The sequence below is a fragment of the Dermacentor andersoni genome, chromosome 11 (assembly GCF_023375885.2).
Source record: "Dermacentor andersoni chromosome 11, qqDerAnde1_hic_scaffold, whole genome shotgun sequence".
In the NCBI taxonomy this organism is placed as follows: Eukaryota; Metazoa; Arthropoda; class Arachnida; order Ixodida; family Ixodidae; genus Dermacentor; species Dermacentor andersoni.
The window spans coordinates 104533151-104559350 of record NC_092824.1 but is presented as its reverse complement, the minus strand read 5'-3'; the positions used below and the strand labels follow the sequence as shown (position 1 = coordinate 104559350).

General features: G+C 48.0%; 2 protein-coding genes across 2 annotated transcripts; both read left to right on the top strand.

Annotated features, from left to right (window-relative positions):
- Positions 1 to 1236: 1236 nt before the first annotated feature.
- Positions 1237 to 10871, top strand: LOC129386888 (phospholipid scramblase 1-like). Its single transcript, XM_055075277.1, has 2 exons — positions 1237 to 1597; positions 6767 to 10871. Exons 1-2 carry the CDS (start codon positions 1271 to 1273, stop codon positions 6839 to 6841), a joined length of 402 nt encoding a protein of 133 aa, XP_054931252.1. The 5' UTR covers positions 1237 to 1270; the 3' UTR covers positions 6842 to 10871.
- Positions 10872 to 17333: 6462 nt separating this feature from the next.
- On the top strand, positions 17334 to 25565 carry LOC126539242 (uncharacterized). Its single transcript, XM_050186021.3, has 4 exons — positions 17334 to 17721; positions 19902 to 19973; positions 20733 to 21026; positions 23422 to 25565. Exons 2-4 carry the CDS (start codon positions 19916 to 19918, stop codon positions 23727 to 23729), a joined length of 660 nt encoding a protein of 219 aa, XP_050041978.1. The 5' UTR covers positions 17334 to 17721; positions 19902 to 19915; the 3' UTR covers positions 23730 to 25565.
- The last annotated feature ends 635 nt before the right edge of the window (positions 25566 to 26200 follow it).

The following is a 26200-nucleotide window of genomic DNA, read 5'->3' as shown; positions in this document are numbered from 1 at the left end:
TTCAAGATTGCTCTATGATGTTCTTGGCGAGCATCTTGTCAACTTCACTGAATAATTTGACGCTCACAGGCGGACACTCGATATGGGCGCCTATGAATAGGAATCGCATCGCCGGTATTTATGCGATGAATCACGCCTTTGGCTTGGGCCAAGGGACGGCCCCTAATGTCGAAAACGTCGAGGTGTGAATGCAGAACGCGGTGGAGTTCTTCAGTCTGCTGCGGTGTTAAGTCGGAAGTGATCATCGATTTGATGGCACTGTCACGGCAAGAATAGGACTGCTGATGAGCCGGAAAGCTAAAAGTGGCCACCGTGGAATCTTCCACTTCGTGTCCATCCAAGGCGCAAATTAAGGCGAGCGAGATGCCTTGTGGACGCACACAACCAGCAGCACGCGACCTGAAATTCACAACCGGAAGGCAGATGCAGTTCGCCACTATAGACAGAACGGTATGCGGTACTGTGACACAGTGGGTGAGGAAGGTGTCAGTGATGGACGCCAAAACATAGTCACCGTCAGGAATTAGCGGCCTACATAAATCTACATAAGTCTACATAAATCAACGCCTGCGGTGGCAAGTGGGCGTACTTGCTGGAAGAAAGGCGGCTCAGAGCTTGGTCAGTGGGGTCCAGAAGAGGAAGATCAACATGGAGAGTGCTGGTTGAACAGTCGATAAGGGCGGAGTGCGCGGCAAGGAAGTCGAGGCCGAGGATCACTTCATGCAGGCATTTGGCAAGGACGGAGAATAGAACTGTCTGGCGATCAGCGGGGCAAACGCCGGTGATGCACATTCCAACGGCAGGTGTTCCGCCATCGGTGACACGGGCGACTTGAGTCATCGCACGTGTAAGAATATTTTTTTTAGCTTTCCGCGAAATAGACCACTCATGATAGAAAGGTGTGCCCCGGTGTTGATGAGAGCAGTGACTTGCACACCGTCGATCTGTAGATCCAGGATCTGCTTGGTCTAAGGATCGTCAGAAGAGGATTTTCGGTCGGTTGAAGCAATGCAGCGCCATTTCTTGGAGCTGCATTGCTTAGTTGTCCGTCTGGGAGCGCCGTAGAAAAGTCGGGGAGGATGGTCGGCGGGTTTTTATCGTACCCTGTTGTTCCCACATTTTATATTTTCCCTTTATTCATTACTTAGATTTACTTGCAGCTTTACTTTTTCTAACAATATGTGTGCGCCAGCTCACGCACCTTAGGGTTGTTTTTGGGCACGTGAAATGAATAACTACTACTACTATTATTTTTCCTTGGGCGCAGGTAATGGACGTGCGCGATGCTTCCATGGCCATGATGGGTTCCCTCCGGATGGAGTTCGCGATCATATACCCGAACTTCTCGGTGCTGGACAGCCAGGGGAACGTTGTCCTGCTGATCAAGGGCCCCTTCTGTACAACATCCATCTGTTGCGAAGACGTGGTCTTCAATATCCTAGCCACGGACGGCGTCACCCAGCTGGGCGCGATAACGAAGAACTGGACCGGGATGTGTAGGGAGGCCGTAACCGACGCCGACAACTTCACGGTCACCTTCCCATTGGATTTGGACGTGAAGATAAAGGCCGTGCTGCTCGGTGCGGTCTTTCTAATTGTGAGTGGCTGATTGACTGATTCTGCATTCTTGGCGCGATGGTGGGCTTATGATGTTGATAACCTGGCGAAAACCTGGTGCTAAGAATCCCTGGCTCCGGACAGGCCGCCATTGGAATATGAACCTGGCAACGTTTAACGCTAGAACGTTATCTAGTGAGGCGAGTCTAACAGTGCCATTGGAGGAATTAGAGGGCAGTAAATGGGATATACTAGGCCTCAGTGAAGTTAGGAGGCCAAATAAAGCATATACAGTGCTAAAAAGTGGGCACGTCCTCTGCTACCGGGGCTTAGAGGAGAGACGAGAACTAGGAGTCGGATTCCTGATTAATAAGAACATAGCTGGTAACATACAGGAATTCTATAGCATTAACGAGAGGGTGGCATGTCTTGTTGTGAAACTTAATAAGAGGTACAAAATGAATGTTATACAGGTCTACGCCCCTACATCCAGTCATGATGACCAGGAAGTCGAAAGCTTCTATGAAGACGTGGAATCGGCGATGAGTAAAGTCAAAACAAAACACAGTATACTGATGGGCGACTTGAATGCCAAGGTAAGCAAGAAGCAGGCTGGAGACAAGGCAGTGGGGGAATATGGCATAGGCACTAGGAATAGCAGGGGAGAGTTATTAGTAGAGTTTGCGGAACAGAATAACATGCGGATAATGAATGCATTCTTCCGCAAGCGAGATAGCCGAAAGTGGACGTGGAGGAGCCCGAACGGCGAGACTAGAAATGAAATAGACTTCATACTCTGCGCTAACCCTGACATCATACAAGATGTGGACGTGCTCAGCAAGGTGCGCTGCAGTGATCATAGGATGGTAAGAACTCGAATTAGCCTAGACCTGAGGAGGGAACGGAAGAAACTGGTACAGCCGCCCTGATTTTTAATAATATAGCGCGAGCGTCGACTGAACTGCTGGTGAGCGCCTTATAACGGCGATATGCGTGCAACAAGCTTTCTTCCTGCTCGTGCGCGAACTCTCGCCTTGTTGCACGCTTATCGCCGTTATAAGGCGCTCACCAGCAGTTCAGTCGACGCTCGCGCTATATTATTAAAAATCAGGGCGGCTGTACATAAGAAGTCGATAAATGAGTTAGCGGTAAGAGGGAAAATAGAGGAATTCCAGATCAAGCTACAGAACAGGTATTCGGCTTTGAGCCAGGAAGAGGACCTTAGTGTTGAAGCAATGAACGACAATCTTGTCGGCATCATTAAGGAGTGTCCAATAGAAGTCGGTGGTAACTCCGTTAGACAGGATACCAATAAGCTATCGCAGGAGACGAAAGATCTCCAACCCTACAGCTAGAATAGAACTGGCAGAACTTTCGAAGTTAATCAACAAGCGTAAGACAGGTGACATAAGAAAGTATAATATGGATAGAATTGAACATGCTCTCAGGAACAGAGGAAGCCTAAAAGCAGTGAAGAAGAAACTAGGAATTGGCAAGAATCAGATGTATGCGTTAAGAGACAAAGCCGGCAATATCATTACTAATATGGATGAGATAGTTCAAGTGGCTGAGGAGTTCTATAGTGATTTATACAGTACCAGTGGCACCACGACGATAATGGAAGAGAGAATAGTCTAGAGGAATTCGAAATCCCACAGATAACACCGGAAGAAGTAAAGAAAGCCTTGGGAGCTATGCAAAGGGGGAAGGCAGCTGGGGAGGATCTGGTAACAGCAGATTTGTTCAAGGATGGTGGGCGGGCTGTTCTAGAGAAACTGGCCACCCTGTATAGGCAATGCTTCAGGACATCTAGCGTACCGGAATCTTGGAAAAACGCTAATATAATCCTAATCCATAAGAAAGGGGACGCCAAAGACTTGAAAAATTATAGACCGATCCGTTTACTGTCCGTTGACTACAAAGTATTTACTAAGGTAATTGCAAATAGAATCAGGAACACCTGAGACTTCCGTCAACCAAAGGACCAGGCAGGATTCCGTAAAGGCTACTCAACAATAGACCATATTCACACTATCAATCAGGTAATACAGACATGTTCGAAATATAACCAACCCTTATATATAGCTTTCATTGATTACGAGAAAGCGTTTGATTCAATCGAAACCCCAGCAGTCATGGAGGCATTACGGAATCAGAGTGTAGACAAGCCGTATGTAAAAATACTGAAAGATATCTATAGCGGCTCCACAGCCACCGTAGTCCTCCATAAAGAAAGCAACAAAATCCCAATGAAGAAGGGCGTCAGGCAAGGAAATACGATCTCTTCAATTCTATTCACAGTGTGTTTACAGGAGGTATTCAGACTTGGATTGGGAAGAATTGGGGATAAGAGTTAATGGAGAATACCTTAGTAACTTGAGATTCGCTGATTATATTGCTTTGCTTAGTAACTCAGGGGACCAACTGCAATGCATGCAATGCATGCAGTGAAAAGCCACAGCAAATCGGTGGCTCCTGCGGGTAACTGCGGGTGGACGGCAGCAAGGCTCAAACTCACTCACACCAGATCAATGGAGCTTAACGGCGGGCGAACGACAGCACTCGAACAACACTGCTGGCAAAGGGCTGTCCCCCTGCAGCGACAGCATCGTCGGTAGTTCACTTTCGAGGAGACAGTTACTTTCGGGATGTTTCGAGCGACTACAGCACAATGCGCGTGGGAGGGAATGGGACACAGCGTTCCTGGCACAGTGCCAAGCACTCGCCGTCTTGGCACAGTGCCAGGATACGCGTTCGGCTATAAGTGGACCCACGCATCGAAGTCTGTAGTGGCGCTGAAATCTCCCGAAAGTGAGAGTAATCTCCAAAAGCCAACGACCGAGAATGCCGTGCTATAGTGCTCGTACAGGTTTCTGCGGTATCACTATGCCAGCTACTGCAATCATTCGCGAGTTTCCGCTGGTTGCCGTTACGCAAGGAAACTTGAAGGATTACTCTGAATTCCTGCTTTGCCTGACAACGCAGTCAAATAAACTCGCCTTCCCGTTACCTGTTGGTCGCCCACTAGGCTGATGACCATATGAGTATGCCTGTTAGTGCGTTAAGATTAGGAGCATCAAAATGAAAAAAAAAAAGTGTGAAGTACGTGAGACCGGTCACGGGGTAGAACTGTACATGTATAAAATTGACAGTGGTCTGCTCCAGACCACCGGTAGTTGCACTTCGCTCCTCGAAGAGGCAGGACATGTGTCGAGTAATCTTCCTAAACGCATTGTAATTTGGTGAACCCGGCTTAAATCCGCGAACTCAAAGAGGAGCGTCGTGATGCTAACACATTTATATCGCGTTTACCGGTGCGAGTGAAAACCGATGATGGTGGCTTGATCTCGCGCCCACAAGGGTGGATGGCAGGGACGCCGTCTTCCACCCCGCCAAGGCACTGAAGAGGGGGGGGGGAGGGGGGGGAGGCAGCACGAAGGTCAATTCGTCCGTTGCTGCTGCTGCTATTCACGCCAGAGTTTTGACAGCGAGTGTCCGCGTCCATCGAGTGATACACGTGTTTGTTTGCGGTGCGCGCACGACTTTAAGCTTGCTAATTTCGTAAGAGAATGTTTACTAGCTTTTGTGGCGCGCAAAACTACTATCGTTACTTCGTATAGCTGTCTATTAATTTGCCGCCTTTCGGGCGGGACTGCGACCTACTTGCGTGCCTTAATATTTAAATACATTTATACACTAAAATAGATTATTCAATATGAAAAGCTAAAATTAGTAAAATTCTGGCGTTTTACGTGCCAAAACCACGGTTTGATCTTGAGGCACGCCCATAGTGGGGGACTCGGGATTAATTTTCCCCACCTGGGTTTCCTGAACGTGCACCCAATGCATCGTACACGGATGTACAATGCATCGTATAAGCAGCGCAATGTATACGAGAACTGCAGTAGTGGCATATCTTGGCCCTGTGCACTGAGGGTGCACAGGGTTTCCCACAACCTCCAGAAGGTTGCGCAAAGGCACAGTGTTAATCTCCTCTTCAGTGCACCGTGTAAGTTGGCCAAGATATGCCCTATGCTGACAAAGGCAAAACCCGAACCAAGAAACATGCAGCGCAGTACGCGGAATGCAGAAGTAATGTCGTATATGAGATGCGCCTAAGTTGCCAACAGGTTTATATCGGTCAAACCGGAGGGTGTTTCAATGAAAGGGCGCGTGAGCGCAATTGGGCCGTAAATAACAATGCGGGGGGCCAGCTGGCTGAACACTGTAAACGTCACAATTGCCGTCCGTATCTTCGTGACACCAGGGGTGCGATCTTGTACGCGTTCCAAAATCGAACGGAGGCGGTCCGTTCCACCGAGCCGCACACGGTTGGTCAGTTTGAACGGTGGCGAACGCCATGACGTCAATTGTGAAGTGATGTCTGCTGTAAATCATTCAGTGTCGTCTGCTATCGGACGAACGCAACGGAACGGACCGCCAATTTCGCGACGGAAAGAACGGACCGCCTCCGTTCGATTTTGGAACGCGTACAAGATCGCACCCCAGGTTTCTGGCACGTTCTAGAGATAGACTAGAACGGGAGATATTAGAAGCTTTCTACATTGCAAAGGCCGAGGGAACGTGCATTAGCTGCCCGTCAGTGGCGCTTCCGTAAAAAGAGAGCTTTTCTAATGAGATAGGGAGGTCGTGATGTCGCGGTGGGGCTATTCTAGGTTGCATATACATAAAATCCTGTTTCTTCAACAAAACATTTAGTTGGAAGTGGCGCCTGTCCGTCGTACATGTTCCTCTTTTAGTCCGTGTCTTCGTAGCGCTTTTTTCTTCAACATATGCACCTCGTCGGAGATAAAAGCGACCCGGGTCCGCAGAAAAATTCTTAGTACACTCCTTTAAACTTTCGGCTGTTGCAATTTGTACATGCGTAAGACATGACGTGAATAATGAAGGGGTACTAGTTCCTGGTACCGGTGTCGCATAGGGCACTACTGATCACGATCGAGCGAGATCGAAATCGAAGTTTTCCATCGCGATTCACTTCTTTTCGCAACATTAGGAAGGGGGCCGATCATCGCGATAGGGAAATTGGATTCGGAGAGGACTTGAATAACAATGAATACTGCTTTGTGTGACACCGGTGTTGAGTCGATGTCTGATATGTGCATCTCCGATATTTTGCGAAAAAGCCCTCGACCACTCGGATTCGAACAAACCTACTAACTCGACGTGGTTTTATGGCTCTGCGCAGGACTACATATACTTCGAGAGTTCAAGCGGCCACGACTGCAGGGAACGGTTCCGATTCCGCGATTTCAACTGGTGAAAAAAATCGCCGGTTTTGTTATGCGTCCCCAAAGACGGCCGGGCTGCCCAGGAAGGCTGCAACCATGGCGTACTTCGAGGCCTTTGCGCAGTCGACGGCATGTTTGCGAACAATGCCCTTACCGTACATTTCCGTCTATTCCTGTACCTCGCCAAAAGGATGGCTATTGTTTTACGATTTTACCACGAGTTTCTTGCGCGACATTTATGCTTGCAGCATATTGGTTCGTGTGATTTTCTTCCGGAATAAGTCGTTTGCCACGCATCTCATCGCACAAGAACCGGAAGAGCATGTTTACAAGGTCCGCGTTATTTTGCATGAATCCTGTTGTCTGCGATATATCTGAAGACGGGCAATACCTGCCGGCTGCACTGAGCAAAGCCTGGTTATGGCGTACATGTCCCCGTATAGTGAAGACACAGCTATAGCGAAGAGCAAACGTGGCTGCTCTAAACATCGTCACCATCCGCCCGTCCTTTTTTTCTAGATATCTCCACCTATGCCCATCCTGCGTCAGCCCAGCCCACGTTCTAAACCTGCAGATTTCCTCGACTTGTCGCCTACCAACCTCGACTATATGTTGTTCTTCCATTGGACACTCGCTATATGCTACAATATTGCGTCAACGCTTTATCCGAGATATCCGAGATTCGCACGAGATGAAACTCGCCAGAGAGTCGTGAAAACGCCCCACAAAACCACTCGGGCTAAACCCGAGTCGAAAGCCAGGAAACATGAAATTGAGAAACCGAGATGAGGACTGGAACTGAAGATGAGAGCAACAAATTTCCAAAAGCTTTTCGAAGGCAGCTATATGTTTGTCTTAGTGGCCGTGGCGGCTCATGTAACAGCATGCAACCACATTGCAAAAGCCAGCGGCATTCACTACGTTTCAATGGCGCAGCAGCAGATGGACAGATCAACGAAGACAAGCTCCGACTTTCAATTGAAATTTATTTTAAAATAGGTAAATATATATGCACAAAAATACACGTGTAAAAGCGTAAACCATCGATAAGAGAAATAAAACTACATAAGCAATAAAACCATAAGCAATAAAACCACAAGTAATAAAACACTAAAATCCGCGTAAACGAAGGGTGGAGGATGCAATCGGCAACGTGTCTGCCAGGCCACACACTAGTTTGTCTTCAGAGAGAGAAAACGTTTAATGAAATCTTCCGAGGGAGCGGCAGCGAGCGTCAGTGATCCATCAACTTCCCCGACAAGATCTCAAAGGCAATTCTATGTCAACCGCCGAGTGTCGCGGGCGGAACAACTGAACGGTGCGCCTATCGCGACGCGACACACAAACACACCACAATCTTGAGCGGACGCTGCCGTTTGTCTGTGTGCTCTTTCCTCAGGTATGCCATCAACACCTGACAGCAGTCCGGTTTGTTATATTCAGAACGGCGATTGACCAGTGGTCGAGGTCGGGGATGGGCACGAGCACCGAGTTAAATGTCGACCGTGCACGTCCATGCAGGGCGCACGTGAAGAAGTGCGTCGTCAGCGCCTGAACGCAGAGACCATCTGGAACTTCTCTGGCACGCTCGGCCCACAAGCCCCACGTTGAAGTCAGTGGCGCCGGCATTCAGCCAGTTGGTGCCGAGCACGGTTTTCAGGTCCCTGCGAGTGTGACTGTAGACCGAACTTCGCACGACCACACGATGCTTGTCACCTCGCCCGCGCCTCCGCTCCCTCTGAAGGCGGCTCCGAATCCATTCGTCATCCATGGTCACCGCAGCACCTGCCCGATCCATGCACACTGCAGGTATGGCGAGCCGCTCCTCTCCAGTCAAAGTGCGGGTCGACAGTGTCGTGTAGTGGAAGCCGGGCAGTGCCACACGTCCTCTAGACGCCGCAACGCCACCGAGCAGTCTTGCGCCGTCTTCGGGAGGTCGGAGAGGTTTTAATTGGCCCGTGCTGGTCCCAGGCATGGTGGAGACGTGGAACCGGAACCTGGGATGGGGGGCAGGCAGGTTTCGAAGTTACAATCACTGGCGCGACAGGGGCATGCTAGGACTACAGAGTCATCGCCGATCAGAAAAAGTAGTTTGATTTTATTACTGCGCTCTAGGAAGTCTTTTACAGCAAAGCTGTATATGGCTAGGGTTTCGTGCATTTTTGTTCCGTCAATGAAAACTATCATCATCAATGGTCCATACCTCCGTAGGCAAGCGAAACATTGCAATGGCTAATAGCCACATAAGGCAGAGGCTACAAGCACTCAGCAAAGCGAAGCCAACAGTGCTTACATTCTTGCTAATCACGCATACAACAGACTGAACAGCATGTCGAAAACTCGTCAATGGCTCATAGCCCCATACGCAACAATGCAATGCCTCATAGCCCCGTAAGGTTCATGGCTACTCACTTTGCGTGGGTTAGTTGGGATGACAGTATACCCGTGTGGTCGTTGTCGGTGAATTCATTGTGGATGTGTCGAGACCGAAAAGGTAGTTGTTTAGGCGTTTCGTGTTGCAGACATGTCGCTTGCGATTCCACACCGATGCGGTCCACCCGACAACCCAGCGGTGTACGTGCATTTGTCCAAAATTCTGTGTCACCTTTGTGTCGTGTGCTAAACAGCTTCGCTGGTCGCCCACCTTCACACAGTAGAATGGCTCACGATTTTTGGCACAGGCTGGGTAGATAAATGGCACGACTGATAGCACACTTCTTTTTCAGTGCAAGGCCGTAATGTTCCAATATGCGCATACTTGAGATCACTTTCACAGACAGGCAATCACAGATACAGAGATAGCATAAGGCATAGAGAGTCAAAGAACGAACCCTTGCAGAATTTCAAGGTTGTTGGGTGATTAGCATAGTAACAAGAAGCCACAAACTGAACACTTTCGGCCCAGTAAGTCATGCACCGCACCGAGAAGCAGTAATCCTCAGCATTAATTTCACAAAGACAGTTGTTTGATGCCTAATACGTCCTTACAAGAAGTTATTGTGGTTATCATGTCGCTGTTTTCATATCGCCTCCATCATCATTCCATTCACAGCTTTAAGCTATGGGGTGTTACGTGCCAAAACCACGATATGATTATGAGGCACGCCGTAGTGGGGACGACTCCGAAATAACTTGGACCACCATGGGTTCTTTTACATGCACCTGAATCCAAGTACACGGGTGTTTTCGCATTTCGCCCCCCATCGATATGCGGCCGCCGGGGCCGGGATTTGATCCCGCGACCTCGTGCCCAATACCATGGCCACGAACAAACCACGGCGGGTTGCGTTGACAGCTTTGTGCAGCAAATGACAGGCGCGCGGAATGCCAAAGCTGTGTCTTGATTTGATTAGCGCAACAACAATCCGTGCAACAAAAGCAACCTTCCTCAGAGGCAACAGGGCAACAAGTCCCGAGATACTGCCTTCTGAACCTAAATAGACTGCCGTTGTTTTTTTTTTCTTTAGCGGTTTGAAGCATCGGTATAATTTTGGAGCGATCTACAGCCATTGTATTTAAAAATATAACCATATATCCATGCGATATCGGCTAGAAGTCACAGTGGCGAAAGAAGAGTCAGAATGGTAGGCAAATGAACGGTTTTTCTGAGCGCGGCAAACAAAGGAAAGAAAGACAAAAACGTACAAAGTAAAGGTGAGAACAGGACACAGCAAAAAGTCTAATGTGCCCTTTTCCGAGGATGTGTCTTTCCAACGTCTTCAGGGCATAACCTTATGCCAACTGAACAAGGTCCAAGCATCTGCCAAGTAAAAACCGGCATATCGTGAAAAAAAAGAAAAAAAGGAAAGCCGGCAGGTCCCACGCCGTGTGGGAATCGATGTTATACGAAGCAGTATGCGAGGAGCCTACCAAGTTAACGAAACAACTATGAGAGCACCAAGACGTAGGCGGCTGTTTCATGACCTACGTACATGACACTGTGCGCCGAACCAGGGGGCACAGATTCGATGAACCTTGTCACGCTCAAGTCGCAACTGAAGTGTTATATTTTCTCTGCTTCCCGTCAGCAATAGAAATGTGGAACAAGTGTGCTCGATCCGTCATAAGGCTGCCTACCGATGCATTTTTCTGTAGATGTGATAAAACATATGTCGTGTTCTTTGCTTCATATAATTTTTCATTCCGTCTAATTAAATAATTAGTATTCATTAACTATTCAACTTCTTCAATATCATAATTATATAAAACGTGTAAATGGGAAAATCGCAGAGCATCATGAATGTATGCGCTCCCGCTTCTTTATCGCTCGGAAAAACTTACGTAGCACGTATTGAGCAACAGAAAGCTGTTACGGGAGTTTTTCATGTGGCTGTACAATTTTCCCATTGACATTTTTCATCCATTTATAATGTTTGAAAAGTTGATTAATTAATCAACACTAATTATCCAATTAGGCTGAACACAAAAATTTATCTCCAAGCAACTGCAAACGAACTTAAATTGGTTCTGACAGATACAAGGCATATCTGCATATTTTTAAATCTTGCTGCATGGTCGTTGGGGCACCCTTTATATGTTCCGACAAAACTACGCGCAAAAAAAAAAATCTGACCATACAATTTATTGTGGCGAGCATGACCTTTTTGCTGTGCCTGTCAGTATAACCAGTCAAATATCGAGCAGGTAAGAACGAAATTAGCAGCAACAAACTACTGCGCAGCCAAGCGCTCCAATGTGCGCTCTGCGCTCCCACGTGACCCTCTTGGCGACAGCCAGGCAGTGACCGGGTACGCTGCGGCAGCCGTGGTGGCCGCACCTCATGGTAATCGAAAATGGTTCGTAGAATAGCTATCGTATATAGTAAATTACTCGGGGGCTCTGAAATTTACCAGTATTTCCTCTCGGGCTTATAATAGGCGTATGACGTTCATATAACAAAAAAAAACGATATTCACATGTAAGTAATCAACGTAACTTAGGCTTAAACCAGCGTCAGCTTTACGTGTCGCAAGCGACAACGATCGCTGACGAAAACCGCCGGCCAACGCCTGCGTCGAAGTCCTGGCACATTTCAAGCGGCAACGCACCAGAGGTAGGGAGGCTAGAATTCTAGCCGCCCTACCAGAGGCTCCATCCTGGGCAGTGCGCCATTTATCTTCAAGTTATGACGAAAACGCGACGCGCACAAAATGGCGCCGATTTGATTTCGTAACGTGACGCAAACTTCACGTTTTGCCTAAGAAACTGAAACGGAGGCAACTATGCCCTATAAGCTTCTCGATAAAGCAAAACAGTTTTCCTGAGTAAAGATTAAGCAGGTAGCTAAAGACGTGCGATTTAGTCGAAAACGCCTCTCGCTTGTGTCGTCTGCTTCATTAGCCAGGATGCGTGCGTCCGAGAAACTCAATGACGCGCTTGGTTTCTTGCCTCGAGACAGCATAAGCGACCGACCGGCGGTGATGGTTCTAGGCCGCGTTATCGCTATCTCGCGAAACGCAAGTGACTCAGCCCGACTTGGCCGGATGAGAAGCGGTCTAATATCACCGATAACGATGCGCGCGACACAGGTGACCCCTTGCACGACGCAAGCACCGGCTCTGCCACCTCTTGTTCACCTCCCTGCTTACTCGCACCACGTTATACCTTTAGACTGCCGCCTTGCGTATATATATTTTTCTTTATAAATTAAAAATCCGCAGTATCGTAACTTTTGATGCGAGAAGTTATTCGTCTTAATTGCAATACGAATACAGCAATAAAAAGTATGACCACCGCAAAAGATTTGTAATGTTCGACCTATATTATTCCAAATAAACGCTCTTAAAAAATGAAGGTTCACAACACAAATGACCACCCCGCACGAGAGCAATAGAAATGATATGAGCGCGAATTATGCACACGTTTTTAATGGCCCCAAACGATGGGGAAAATGCAGCAATACACATACATGCGCCTCGGTCGCCGTTGCCATATGGGCCCGTTCATTACCGCAATTCCGCGTTCATTACCGCATTACCGCGGCTCGTCGAACCAATATACTTATGGCGGAAAAAATGCCTACAGTGGCGGCCCAGCGCTACGTCACGCTACGTCACGCTACGTCAAATTGAAGCCTTGCGAAACGGCCCTTCCTGCAACGCTCCGCACGCGAGATTCCTTCAGCCAATCAAGCAGCCAACATGACGGCTACCTTGAACAGCCACCACATGTTCGAGAAATTACAGCTGCATTGCACGGACTTCTGTGCGCTATACACATGCCGTGCAGGGTCTTCTTCCCGCGCCAACGTCGCCTAGTACAAGAAAAAGTGCGATTCGAAAAAGCCTACAGCACTACGTCACGTTTCGTCCTCGCACTTTGCAAAACTTCCGCTTCCCGGCACAGGTGTCATAATACGTGCGTGGACTGGCAGTCAGAGTCAAAATGGCGGCCGTGCTGCCGCATTCCGTGTCGAGAATAGAGCTACAAGCTAGAAACACTGTCCATACGCTGCACGTATGAGAGTACTGCAGTCGCGTTGCCCACGAGTGGTGCAAACGAGCATCCCAGGTTATATGCTAACGCGTGGCATCATATACAGGGTGCCCCAGTTAACGTTAGCCAAGCTGGCCATAGAAAAAAAAATTGACACGGTGCAAGTTACCATATGTTAAGACATACGTTAATTGTTCGGTCGCCACACCTCTGACGACCGAGCACCATATTTAATTTTATTTATTTTATAGTCTGGCTAACGTTAAGCTGGGACATGGTATGGCGAGCCAGTCGAGAAACTCCCTGCGCGGTTATAGGGAACAGCCCAATGCAGGGCGAGAATGAGCAGTTTAAGCCCACTGCATGCGCGGTTGATAGCTGCTATATCCGGAGTACAGTGGCAAACGACCCATCTTCCGCGATAACAAATAAGGGCCGTTTATAGTCCGACGTAACGTGCGCGCGCGCGCGCACGCTACGTCACGTCGGCGAAAACGACCCCTCTATAGTCGGGCGCACCGGCGCAGCCAACGTAACCGGCGGCTTCCGACGCGCCCCGACGGCCCCGGCGCCGATATGGCTCCTGAGCCATTCGCACGTCGAAGTCGGCGGAACTCTGGCACCACAATGCATTGCGCGCGAAGAAAAAGGCGCGAACACAACTCCGCAGACTGCTTTTGCGGACGGCGCGCGACTTGTCAAACCTTCTGCGCATGCTCTGAAGATAGCAGCCTACGGCGCGCGCGTTGAAATATAGAGGGGATGGTATCTCGGCTGGCGCAGCGCAACCGTCGTAGGTGACTGACTGCGAACGACGCTCGCCCGCGCGCCGATAACGTCGGACTATAAACGGGCCTATAGCCGCGCCGGCGCAATACAGTTTACGAGCCCGTCCGGTTTCGCCGTATACCCCATATACGCCATGTGTAGAAAGGAGGCATTAAATCTAGGCCAGAAATTTCTAAGCCTGTACATTAAAAAGGGGGATAGCAAGCAGAATGGGGCCACCGTGGTAAACACTAGCCCAATGAGGATGGAAAGTGGCTAAAGGGGACCCAAGGCGAGATGCTGCGCCACTTGTGCGTTAATTACGTATGCACATGCAGCCTACGCTGCATATTAACGCGTTGGTTACGCCGCGCAAGTTAAGCCGAACCACCTTGAACGGTAACTGTCGAAGATATATGCGTAGCATTATATGGCGGTCGGCGCGGCGAGTGTTTGGCCATATTTTTTAAGTTTTGGCTAGAGTTAGCTACTACTACTGCTACTACTACTATACTGCTACGGCCGCATGCTGCTGCCACTAACCATCACCACCGCGGCACTTTGAGGTCTCGTGAAAAGTCCCGAACTTCGTTCGTCACCACAATAAGGAACACTAAAGGACACTATAACATATGCCGCGCCTATTAATGCGTGTATATAGCCCTTCAAACTTATACTATTCCCCTTCGTTTCGTGGCACAGACGCGGCACTGTGGCGAAGAGCTGTGCGCTTACCTCGTGCAGTGGAACCAGTCCGCCCGCGGAAAGAACTGGCAGGAACAGCGCCGTCGAGCCCGTGCAGCCGGCAGTCAATTCAACCAGACGGTTCTGTCAAAAACTCCACGCGGTCGGCGCCACAACCAAGTAAGCCACAGCAGCCATGGGCCACAAGCGTGGGCGGAGGAAACGTGCGCAGCGGAAATTTTCCAGCAGCCTTCGGTGGTGTCACTGTCGGCCGTGTCCGTAGGCCACGGGAATGATGGGAACGTGATTGCCGACCAGCTACTTGATGACGCCGGCGGCACCGCGTGCCGTCTTTCTGGGGCCGCGTAATCTCGGACGATCGCTTTCCGGAGTATATGCACCTCGTAAGTGTTCACATGACTGGCACCGGTCGCATCGGCGCCTACGCGGTGGGCGACAGCATTCAATGGCCGCGGCGACAGGAACTCCAGGAACGGCTTTTGCCGGCCGATGCGACCGCCGCTTGCGCGGGAAGGAATACAGGGTGGAAAAGGCATTCGGCTGGGGGGGACACATGGATAGCGTCTGCTTGCGTTCGAATTATATAGCGACGACAAATACTAAGATCTACTGCGAGTATCTCACGGCTAGTTATGACAGAGGGCTGGTTGATGATCCATAGCTCTAACTTCGCAGCGCGCGGAAACCTGACAAGAAGATGAAACATGTGACACCTGTGGGCTGCCTGGTGGTCACGTAAGCGCTGGGGAGTGCTCGGCTAGTAGTTTGGCGGCTTCAGCTTGATTCTTGCCCTTATGCTGCAGTAGGCTGTATCATTTAATTAGTCAGCCCGTGCTCATGACGAACAGCTTGCTTGGCCAAGGGTGCTTCTCAGTCAGCTTCTCCCCCTCCTGATGAAATGCCTCTGGAAGCTTTCTTTCACAGTGTAGTGAGGAGCACTCCGGCAGTACTGGTACCTTTCAACGGTGACTCCATTCTAATCAACAACCCGCAAGCGATACAGGCGGATCATGAAGCCGCGACTCATCGCTATCTGCATATCACAGACGTTCGCCAATTTGGACGGCCTGCTGATCGCCACACCAGGCATGAGCAGCAGATCTACTGAAACGTTCCTCGTTTGGCTCGATCAAGGTGAACGCATTCATTCCGCCTCATCTGGCGGACACTAAGGGAATTGGGCGTGCTGTGGACTCTCGATTGAGTCCGTCAGAAGCACTAGAAAAGCTCTCTGCAACAGGTGTTATCGCCATCGCTGCAACCGCGTGACTGACACTTAATCTGTAAGATTTAAGAATCTGTAATTGCCACTTTTTCAGGTACATCATGTCCCTCAGAATTGAAAATCTGGCCACTATGGTTTTTCGAGTAGAACTTTTAGCATCGCGCCCGTTATAATGCCATAGTTAGCGTTTTTGGACAGTCTGGGTGGCTAATAGTCTAGTCCTCGTTGCTGCAATAATGACGAGGGGCACCCTCTCATTGGGTGCGTCGCTCAAACAGAGCAGTGTTTCCTATGCGGAGGAAGCCCATCAAGCGAATTATTGCGACTATCCTCAAGCTGCTTTTTCTGTTCTACGCACCAGAATACTTATTTTCCTCGGGCAGAGGAAGTTCTTGAGGTAATGGGCAAAAGGCGTTGCTCATGTAGAAAGGATACTGTCACAGTAGAGGAAAGAGTACACGGTTGTGCTAGTGTTGTAGCCCGGCATCCTGCTGCCATGAATTCTACCGTTTCAGCAGCTGCGGTAGAAAAGTCGACGGCTAATGTTATACGACGGCTCGTTGAAAGTGCTACAGCGGCGTTACACGGAGGCCAAGCTGGTCCACGCTATCGTCTGAATCTTCTTGACGCGAGGTGCTTCTTCGGTGACGATTACGACGTCGGTCGGTTGGAGGAACAGTGGATTTATGTTTACATGGAAAGGCAAACTCTTTTAAAGACAAATACACAGAGTACCGAGTGCCGCACGTCACTTCGTAGCATGCAGCTACATCGTTCTCGGAGCGCCTCTGCATGGTGACCGAGCATTCTAAATCATTCTGGGAGAGCACCCACAACACATAGAGGATGTCTTTTTAAAAAAAAAAACCTTCGTGTTCCCGTAGAACACTCGGTATGGAAACAGATCCATGTCATCAGCGGCCAAACCGGCGGTCATTTGGACGTAACAAAACTCCGCCTTCGAGCAGGAGAAGGTCCACACCACCACGCTACACTACAAGACTACACTACAAGACTCGCATATACAGTTCACACATAAAACTATGAGGAATGTGATATACACTCTATTCGCCAGTAATTTTTCTTTCCGTTGAAATTGACAGTCCCGCGTTTGGCTGTAAATTGTTAAATAGCTGAAATGTTTCACTTTACCAGCAGTCATCCTTCGCTTCTTTAACAACTTAACATTGTAGAGAAGCCGGTGAGATATCGTGCTCGTTCCATTGCGCGATCCATAATAAGTCAGTGAATGTGTACAAGTGCTCTGCAAAACATTTAGTAGGGAAGCTTCGATTAACGATATTCTTTTATTTCCATTTCGTTCCTTAACACTCTAAAAGGTGCAGCTGTCGCAACCTATGCCCCGAAGCATTTCACTTTTACGCCAGCCATTTTTTTAACAGACCCTGCGTCCGGATCGGGAGTCAAGGCGAGTACCGGAGGACGGCTTACGCCAACGGGGGCCTTCGTCGTTCGGGCGAGACCATTGTTTGATCGCCGTCACATGAAAGCAGCCTCGAGCGCGCATCTCTGCTGACGCGTGTCACCGGCCGCTTGTGTGTGTGTCCGCGCTCACCGCCCGGTATACGCGCTGCAACGACAGTCCTCCACGGCCTCGCATGGGTCACATTGTAGGGGGCGATACAACGACGCCGGCGGTTCGGTTTTGACCCGGTTTTTAGACGCTCTCCTGCAGGAAGCTGTAGACCCTCCTCGGCGGGAGAATACTGCAACCTCCGAAGACGCCAGTTCATCACGCAAAGCGACGACTCGGTGTAGGTAAGTACGTGCCTGCGAATCAATTCTCTGAGCGCATAGCCTACCTACCACGGATTGCGGGGAAAGCAAAACCATGTAGAGCGCTGCCAGAACGCGTCGAGTCAAAACAAGTTCAAGCAGACCAGCTCTTCGCACGCGATCATAGCCCATGATCCCGGCGGTACAGGTCATGACGTCGATTTTCTCCGAAGACATTTCAGCTATTAATAATTCATTCGCGTAGACAACACAACAGCCGTCGCACATTACCAGCCATTGATATTAAATTAAGCAAGGTACATGCTTGAGCTGCTGATACGTATTCACATGTTCTCCTTCTTGTTTTCTGACAACACCATGACGCTCAGTGGCATGAAAGCGAGATTAAAGTTCGGAGAAGGATTTCGTCATTAGACTTCGCCTATATCATCGGTGCCATCATCCTACTACGTATCTTAAGCCAAACTAGACACTGCATTTTTTGAAAGATACAATTGTGACGTAAGCGCGAACGAGACGGCCACACGGAGCACATGAGTGCTGTACACGTTCTCAGCTCGTTCACTTGCGTTGCAGTCACACCTTAAAGAATGTGATAGTAACTGGAACAGGCCAACAGCCTTCTAAAGGCATTTTGATTCATAAAGCTTCGCAAAACTTTGAAATTAAGCGCCTCAGCAGTCGTCACAGTTCTCTACGTCACACAAGACGCATGTTCCGCGTAGCGCATTTGCAGGTGTCAGTGCTCGCTGGCTTTGGATAATAGGTCAGAGAGAAACACAGCACCCCGCTCTCAACCACAGAACGTGATAAAGATTTTGCTATATAGAACGCTATGACAATATTTAGACGGAAATCTTAAATAAATATGTTCAATTGCAACATGGCTTCTTAATTCCGAACTTGGGAAGGTATTTTGTTACACTTTCGGCTAGAGGTTTCGTCACGTGATATGAAAAGTATGCACGTAAGGTTTGAGCTCTGGCTTACAAGTTGTATTCGAGCAGAAAAAAAAAAGACGTGACGTTTATGAAGTTTCGAAAACGCGTTGAACGCCTTTACTAAATTTAGCGATATAAAATTCGCCGGTAATCTGCAGTTATATAAAGAACAAAAGGCAGAACTTCCTGGGAGAATATCTTCGACAATTTGTTCATAACTCAGCTGCTTGAAATACTAAGCTACCACGAGAATATTTGCGATTGATACAGGCTAATGAATTTGCAAGACGGAAGGTGTACCGCCATAATTTTGAGTAATGGATGTCAAATAAATTAATTTTATTATTTCTTCGTTAAATACATTTTTTTTTTTTTTTTGCACATTCTGTCTCCAAAACACATATTTCGCAGCAGTCCTGGGAGGAAAATTCAAGGCTTCTGGAGAACTTCCAAGGCCTTGACAAGGCATTTTCAAGGAATGAAATCAACACTATATACGTATGACGGCTCAAGTGCATAACACTGCCGTCAACCATGCGGAAACTTTCCTTCAGTGCACACAAAACAAAAAGGTACATTTAAAAAAAGGAAAAGGCTTAGAGACCTAACAAACATCAGCCGTCAACTAAGCTTCTAACCGGACAGAATTTGACTTTTCGATTGCATGAAATTTATACACACATGTCCCAGGAAAATCTAGTGAGCTTAGTCATAAATGTGTTACAAGGTTTCTAGGCGGTGCACTAAACTTATGGGTTCTCAAGACCTCGAAAATATGCGTTTTGTTTTAGCGAGTTTTCAAGGTTTTTTTCGGACCGCTACAAACCTTGCGAGTATTGCTATGGTAAACAAGTTTAGCAACAACAACAAAAACTATACTGTTCGTGCAATAGACCATTCTTCCTCGTAATTTTCCTACCGTCCCTGCAATGCAATTAATCCAGAACTTGGCCATATTGTGGCTGTAAGCATGGTAATTAGACCTCATGGCACTTGTGATCAATAAACGCAATATGTGGACCCTTTTCTGTTTCCTTTCAGCATACTATCCGCATCGTATAAGTTTCCAAAGCGCAGCATCATTAAAGAAGAATGAATACTTTCACAGGCTGGTATTCGTATTTACAGTCTGTACTACTACATGCGAACGGCATGTTCTACGGTTTTAATTGCTATCCGGTAACAAACCGGTGGACAATTCAACGTTTCCTCAAATCCTGCGGTCCATGAACATCTGACGCCTGCCGTAAATCATTTCAGACATCGTGGCGACGATGAAGGGACCAAGCAAGGCGGCGTGGGCGGTCCTTGGCCTGGCGACGATTGCACAATGTGCGTATAGTTATCAGTTTAAGCTTCCTACGTGTATGCAAAAAAGCGGGTGTCAAAGTGCACTGTGCGATATTGGCAAAATCTGACGAAGTGGACACGTACGTTAAATGTCGTAGGAGATACTTAATCTTTCCTCTCTTCATTTATAGTTGTTTTTTTTTAATATTGGTATCGATGTAATAAAGTTACACTTACAAATTTTACTTGCATGCTTGATACAAATGACCCTGCGAGTCCGCGCACGGAACCAGATCTCAACCATTGCGCCATTCGGGTCAACATATTTAAGGTTCTAATAGCGACTGAAGTACGAAAGCGCCAAACAGACGACACAAGAAGAGACACGGACGAGCGCTCGTCCGTGTCTCTTCTTGTGTCGTCTGTTTGGCGCTTTAGTACTTCAGTAACATGCAGCAACTAGCCCAACAAAGAGTTCTGCTGGAATACCTGATAGTGACTTGACGATGTTTCACTTTCAACGTCGCAAGAAATCTGAATGAACCCTTCTTCTGTTTTTAACCACGTGTTAACGCCCCCCTGCTACTCACGCTTGTCTTTCTTCCCCGCTAAACTTAGCGGGCAAAGTTAGTGGGGCAAAACTGGAAGCTGTCCAGGACCTATACATGTTAGTAAACAGCTTTTTTAACACCACTTTAACATTATCCTTCGTTGCACGTCCTTTTTCAACAAAACAGACGGAGCTAGGTGCGTCGGAATGTCGCGTATATAGTGCTCCCTTCTAACGTGCACGTAGCGCAGGCTTCGGCTGGAAGCACGACCTGTCGCGGCCCGTGCGCGACGACTGCTGCCGGGACCCGGACAAGTGCTGCCCGTACGGCTACCGGTGCGACATGCGGTACCGCAACTGCGTCCGCATCGCCGGCGACGAGAGGCCCGTCTACGCTTCCTCCTACTCGTCCAGCTCGCGGACGCAGCCCATCACCAACTACGCGACCGGCACGCGCGGCTACCACTCGACCTCGTACGCCACGGGACGCTACGGAGTGCCGGACCAGGGGTTCGCGCTCTCGCAGAACAACTTCCTACGATTGGGTACGCCAACGTGTTTGTGTCGCATGCCTTAAGGTGTGCTCCCTCGTCAGGCGCCCTATTGAAAATGTCCACTGTACATCGAAGTACACAAGGGCGCAGCGTTACCGCAAAGATTTTACAAATTAGTTCATTATTAGAGGAGGTAGGATAAATTGAAATGTCGCGTTTCCATGGGGTGCCAGGAGGCGACCTTCTGTGCAAGCGTATAGACTCTCTCTATCCTGCCTCTACTAGCGTCCTCAAATAAGTGCCTCTGCTTTGACCTACATTTGGAGCCGAGTAATCGGGTCACGTTCACGGCGCAAGCTCCGCTTCCTTTTTTTTTCGCTGCGCGGCGTACTCCCGGTGGCATTTGTTTTTGCGCGTTCTCTTTGTCGAGGTCACGTGCCACAGTTGGTGACGTTTGCGGGCAGTGCGTCTTGCGTGTGACCAGTTAACGGAGGTGCATGCGCCCAGTCATTCGTCCCAGCCGTGAAGGACTGACACCTTCCGAACCATGTCGTGTCGTCTGCTTCCGGTTGTCTTGAAGCCAGCGCGCGAAGCCTCTCCAAGCTCCACCGCTAGCCCCCTGGCCGTCGATCCCCCGCGACAGCTATCCAATCAGCGTGCGTTGCGAGCGTTCTGCCGCAGCGCCGAATGTGTCCGGTATTCTGATAACCGCAGGCGAGCTGAACGTTTTGAAGGATGGGCGGAGGCGTGAAGCCCTTCCATACTGTCACGAAGAGGCTTTAGCGTAAAACGTGAGCTGCTTGCACGGTGCAGCTACCTGGTGGAGCAGAGCTTAACCAGCTAAACACAGGACTACTTATTGCTCTCACCAGGGGTAAGCCTTTCAAAAATTTACAGCGGAAGTGTGCACGATTACGCTCGTGCCGAAAATTGACACCAGCCGCAGAGTAGAATACATACTCCCATTTTAGCTCAGTGTTTGTCTGGTTGTGCGCTGTACCGGCCAGGCCCGTTCACGCTTGCGCCTCCGCTCGTCCGGTAAAACGCCCAGTCCACTTGCGCTTGCATTTACCCGAATACAGGACAAGCTAAAACTTTCTAGTAACCCGGCAACGGCGGCCGCATTTCGATGGGGGCGAAATGCGAAAATGTGTCAGGCAAGGGAGGAGTGTTCTTCTCCGGCGGCTGCTAGGGTGCCTTGATGTCCTCCTCGCCCGCCATTCCGAACAGAGCGGAGACAACCGCGGCATCTACTATGGCGTTGGCCACGCGAATCGCGGACGCCGTAGGGAAGCGTTGCCGGCGCTCGTGTCCTGAAAGCGATCTGCGACGTGGCCCAAGTGCGCGCCCGCACAGACCTCATCTTCAAAGCGGTCTACGATGTTTGCAGAGTGAGTGCCGGCAGCTTCGTATGCGCTGTGCTTCCGACGTTTCGTTCGCGTTGAAGCGAGAGACGCATGAAGGTCAATTCGCAAGCTGCTGCCGTGATTCCTCACTCCAGAATTTTGATAGCGAGTTTCCGCGCTCATCAAGCGAGATGTGTTCATGTTTACCTGTGCGCGCTTGACACCGTGCTGGTTAATGGGCTAGATGGTTTTAATCCACGATAGAGTGTGTAAGTGCGACTGAACAAGGACGTAGAAAGAAGCAGACACGCAAAGACAGCACTGTCTCTGTGTGTGTTTCTTTCTAGATCCTCGTTAAGTCACGCTTACACATTCTATCATTGTTAATTTAGTAAGTTTAAACGGCCGATAAAACTACTATCCTTACTTCATACAGCTACCTACTAATTCGATATCACAATCGGTCTTTCGGGCGGAACTGCAAATTCTTTTGTGCGCCATTACACTATAGTATCGTAGTTATAAACGCAAGGATACACGTCCTGTCTCCTTCGATTCGCACATGCATTTTCCTCACTGATTTACTGATCTGCAATGTGAATTGAAAGGCATGGCTTCAAGCATCAAGCAGACCTTTCTTACCTATCTACCCCACTGCTTTACCATGACTAAGAGACTCAGGACGTAGGTCTTTCACCTGACTCAAGTAGAGCAAACCTTTGCATGAAAGTAGTAAACGCCCCGCACCAGCATTGTCTGCTTCAAGAAAGTGTTCATACAGACAAGAATGCCAGAATAGGCTTGCAAACAGCAGGCAAAGAAAAGCTTCAACACAGTGCCAATGTCTTAACAAGGGGGCTGTCTAACTTGTACTCTGTAGTCTTCTGTGTAAAGAACTTCCCTCATTAAAACACTAGGCACCATGCTGAGCCTTCCCTTGTTCACTTACTAATGATTATAAGTTCAGAATATAGTAGCATTTATTGTGCCCAACGTGCCTGCACAATTTCCTTCCCAAACTTAACTCTATGCCTCTCGTTGCACTGAACAGGATAGAGCAAAAGGAACAATTTAATACATTCTACTGCACTTCTTCACAGAAAACTGCCCCACTGGGACATACTGCTGGGACATTGACACCTGTTGCCTCATCCAGCATGGCTACAACAGCCTCTGGACGCGAGTGGAGTCCACCTGCTGCACGCGTTACAACAGCCCCAACTGCCAAAGGGTTCGCGGCTGCAGAGTGACCATTGGTGACCAGCGTTACAAGTCATATCGGGAGACCTTCACTCGCAGGCCGGCCTACTATGGAGCAGCACACCTGATGGCTGTTCCACCAGCTGCAACTGTCTTGACACTTGCCATTTTGCTTCGCTGTGTTGCACTGTACACCTTCAAAATGTGACAAATAAATTATGGGGGGCGGTGGGAGAAATCAACCATTCCAAAAGTCATGTTGCACAGCAGCAACACTTCATGCCCAGAGAAATCTCATTTTTATCTTTGGGACTGTTATTCCCATTATCACCATTAGGTTATCACGGTTCCGATTATCACTTGTTAGGTTTGCTTACTTGCTGAACCTAAAAAGGGCATGATCTGACTGACTGACTGATTTTAATTCCTCAAAGGTGCATATAGCTGTACGAAACACAGTGGCAGACCACTGTGAATCGCTTTCAGTTACTCTTGATGGGACACACCAAGACTTTTTTAGCATGTGCCAGGTGCCTTCAAGGGAGTGTTTTTCATTCAACCTTTGTTAGACTGTAGGCACTGGAGCCATATTTAAACCATTGTCATCATGTTCTGCAGCATAACTCTGGAGCGACTGATTGGATGCAGGGAGTCCCGACTGCCTCCTGCTCGACCCACTGAACTTAAACAGGACCCCTGTGAATTCTGAGCCCCAGCTGAAATCTTCCCTTGCTGGCCATACAGCATTACAGAAATTCAACTTTTATTTCAAAGGTCAGGGAATCTTTCTTGAAAAAGTATACAGTTTAGTGTGCAAGACCCTTGTGTTTAGTTCTGTAAGGCAGAGTATGAGTACATGTTGCTGGGCTAGTCAGTTCATACTGCTGAGCATACCATAAATATGATTACTTTGATGCAAACAAGGAAGGATGGAAGGGAACAAGGGGAGCAGCAATTTTTTGCAATATATACACGCAGGCGCAACATACAAAAACAGCTTCAATCGCGCAACACCCCAATCACAGCCGGCTATCAAAACACCTTCTCTCGGCATGCATAAGTAAAACTGATGTGTCGCTAATGCAAGATGAACCTAGCTCTTTAATATGAAACGACTCTAACAATTCACGTGCCGAGGTGCGCTCCCCTTGTTCCCTTTCGTCCTTCCTTGTTTGCGCCAAAGCGATCATATTTATGGTCTACTCAGAGTACGAGTAGCTGGCCAGGACTTCCCTCCTGTATTTGCTCCATTTTGGAAGCATGTGTTTGCATATCATGCATGCAAATGCATGCAGAGTTAGGAGAGGGAAATAAGTCCTTTCAAGGTACACTAAACAGGAAAATAATTTGAGCTGTATTATTAAACTCCTCTTGAAGAATACCAAACAATGTCACTCTTATAATGAGAAGAGGCGTGGTATGCCAAAAGACCCAAAGTACAAGGTTGATGGCGACACCACCTTGAAGTTCTCACACCAATTTGCCACGTCAGTTTTGATCGCATCTGCTCAAGCCTGGTAAAATTTTATCAGTAAAGATCAACTACATTGTACTTAAAAGTGCAAAAGACTGATCTTAGTTTGCTTTAAGAATTGATCCACGTCGAAAATATGAAAATTACTTTGAAATATCATCATTGATGTAGTGGCAAACTTGCATTGGCGCAGAATTCCAGAAAATCAGCTCATAACCAGTAATTAAAGAAAATAGAGCTTGGAAGGATAATTTATTAGTTCCAACTGACTTGGTGTTTTTCTTTAGCTTCTTTTTAAGCACTCTAGCTTGGGAGCTCATATCTAAAAGCATAGCTAATCTAAAAATATCTAAAAACACATCTAATGCAATAAAATTATTGCAATATACACAGCTCTCAAACCTATCACTAATTTGTGAATAGGACATTTGCAAAACTCTTAAAAGCACTGTAACAATTTCACGTGGGCTGTAAACTGAATTACAAATATTCAGGGGAGATGCCCTCCGAATATAGAATATTTTTCCACGTGTAAACCAAATGAACTATAAAGTTTCTGCGGAACCTATTCGGTAAAATAAAAAAATCAAGCTTATACGTAACATTATTTGACACACGTAATAATAATACCATTTGCAATTGAATCTCCCAACTACCAAGAAGTTTAAACTTCTAATTACTTTTCACTACTGAGGAAATTAAAAGATTCAGTTAAAGAACTATGCTACCTACTTAGGCGACTTTGTAAACTTCATGCTTCAATTATCTTATGAAATGCTCATTTCTGGCATTTTTTGATATGAGGTCCTGAATAATGATTCTGCTTCATACAAGCGTGGGATAAGAGTTAATTTAGAGTCTGAAATGAGGTCTAAAAATTTATGGTCATCGCTCATAGATAGGTGTTCTCCATTAAGATCAATAATGGGGTCTGGTAGTATCCACTGCGCCTCTCTTATCCAAGAAAAGGACACACATACTTTTTCGGGGATTTGGCTTGAATCCATTCTCGTCTGCCCACTTAGAATAGAAAATTTATTAAGCCCAAGCTGTACTTGTTGCTCGCAGATAGTGAGATTACAAGATCTGTAACCGATTTGCACATCATGCACATACATACAATAAAGCATACTATGTGATAACAGTGTGCAGAGAATTCATTTTTGCAATGAAAAGGGTACAGCTTAGCACAGACTTTGTGGTAC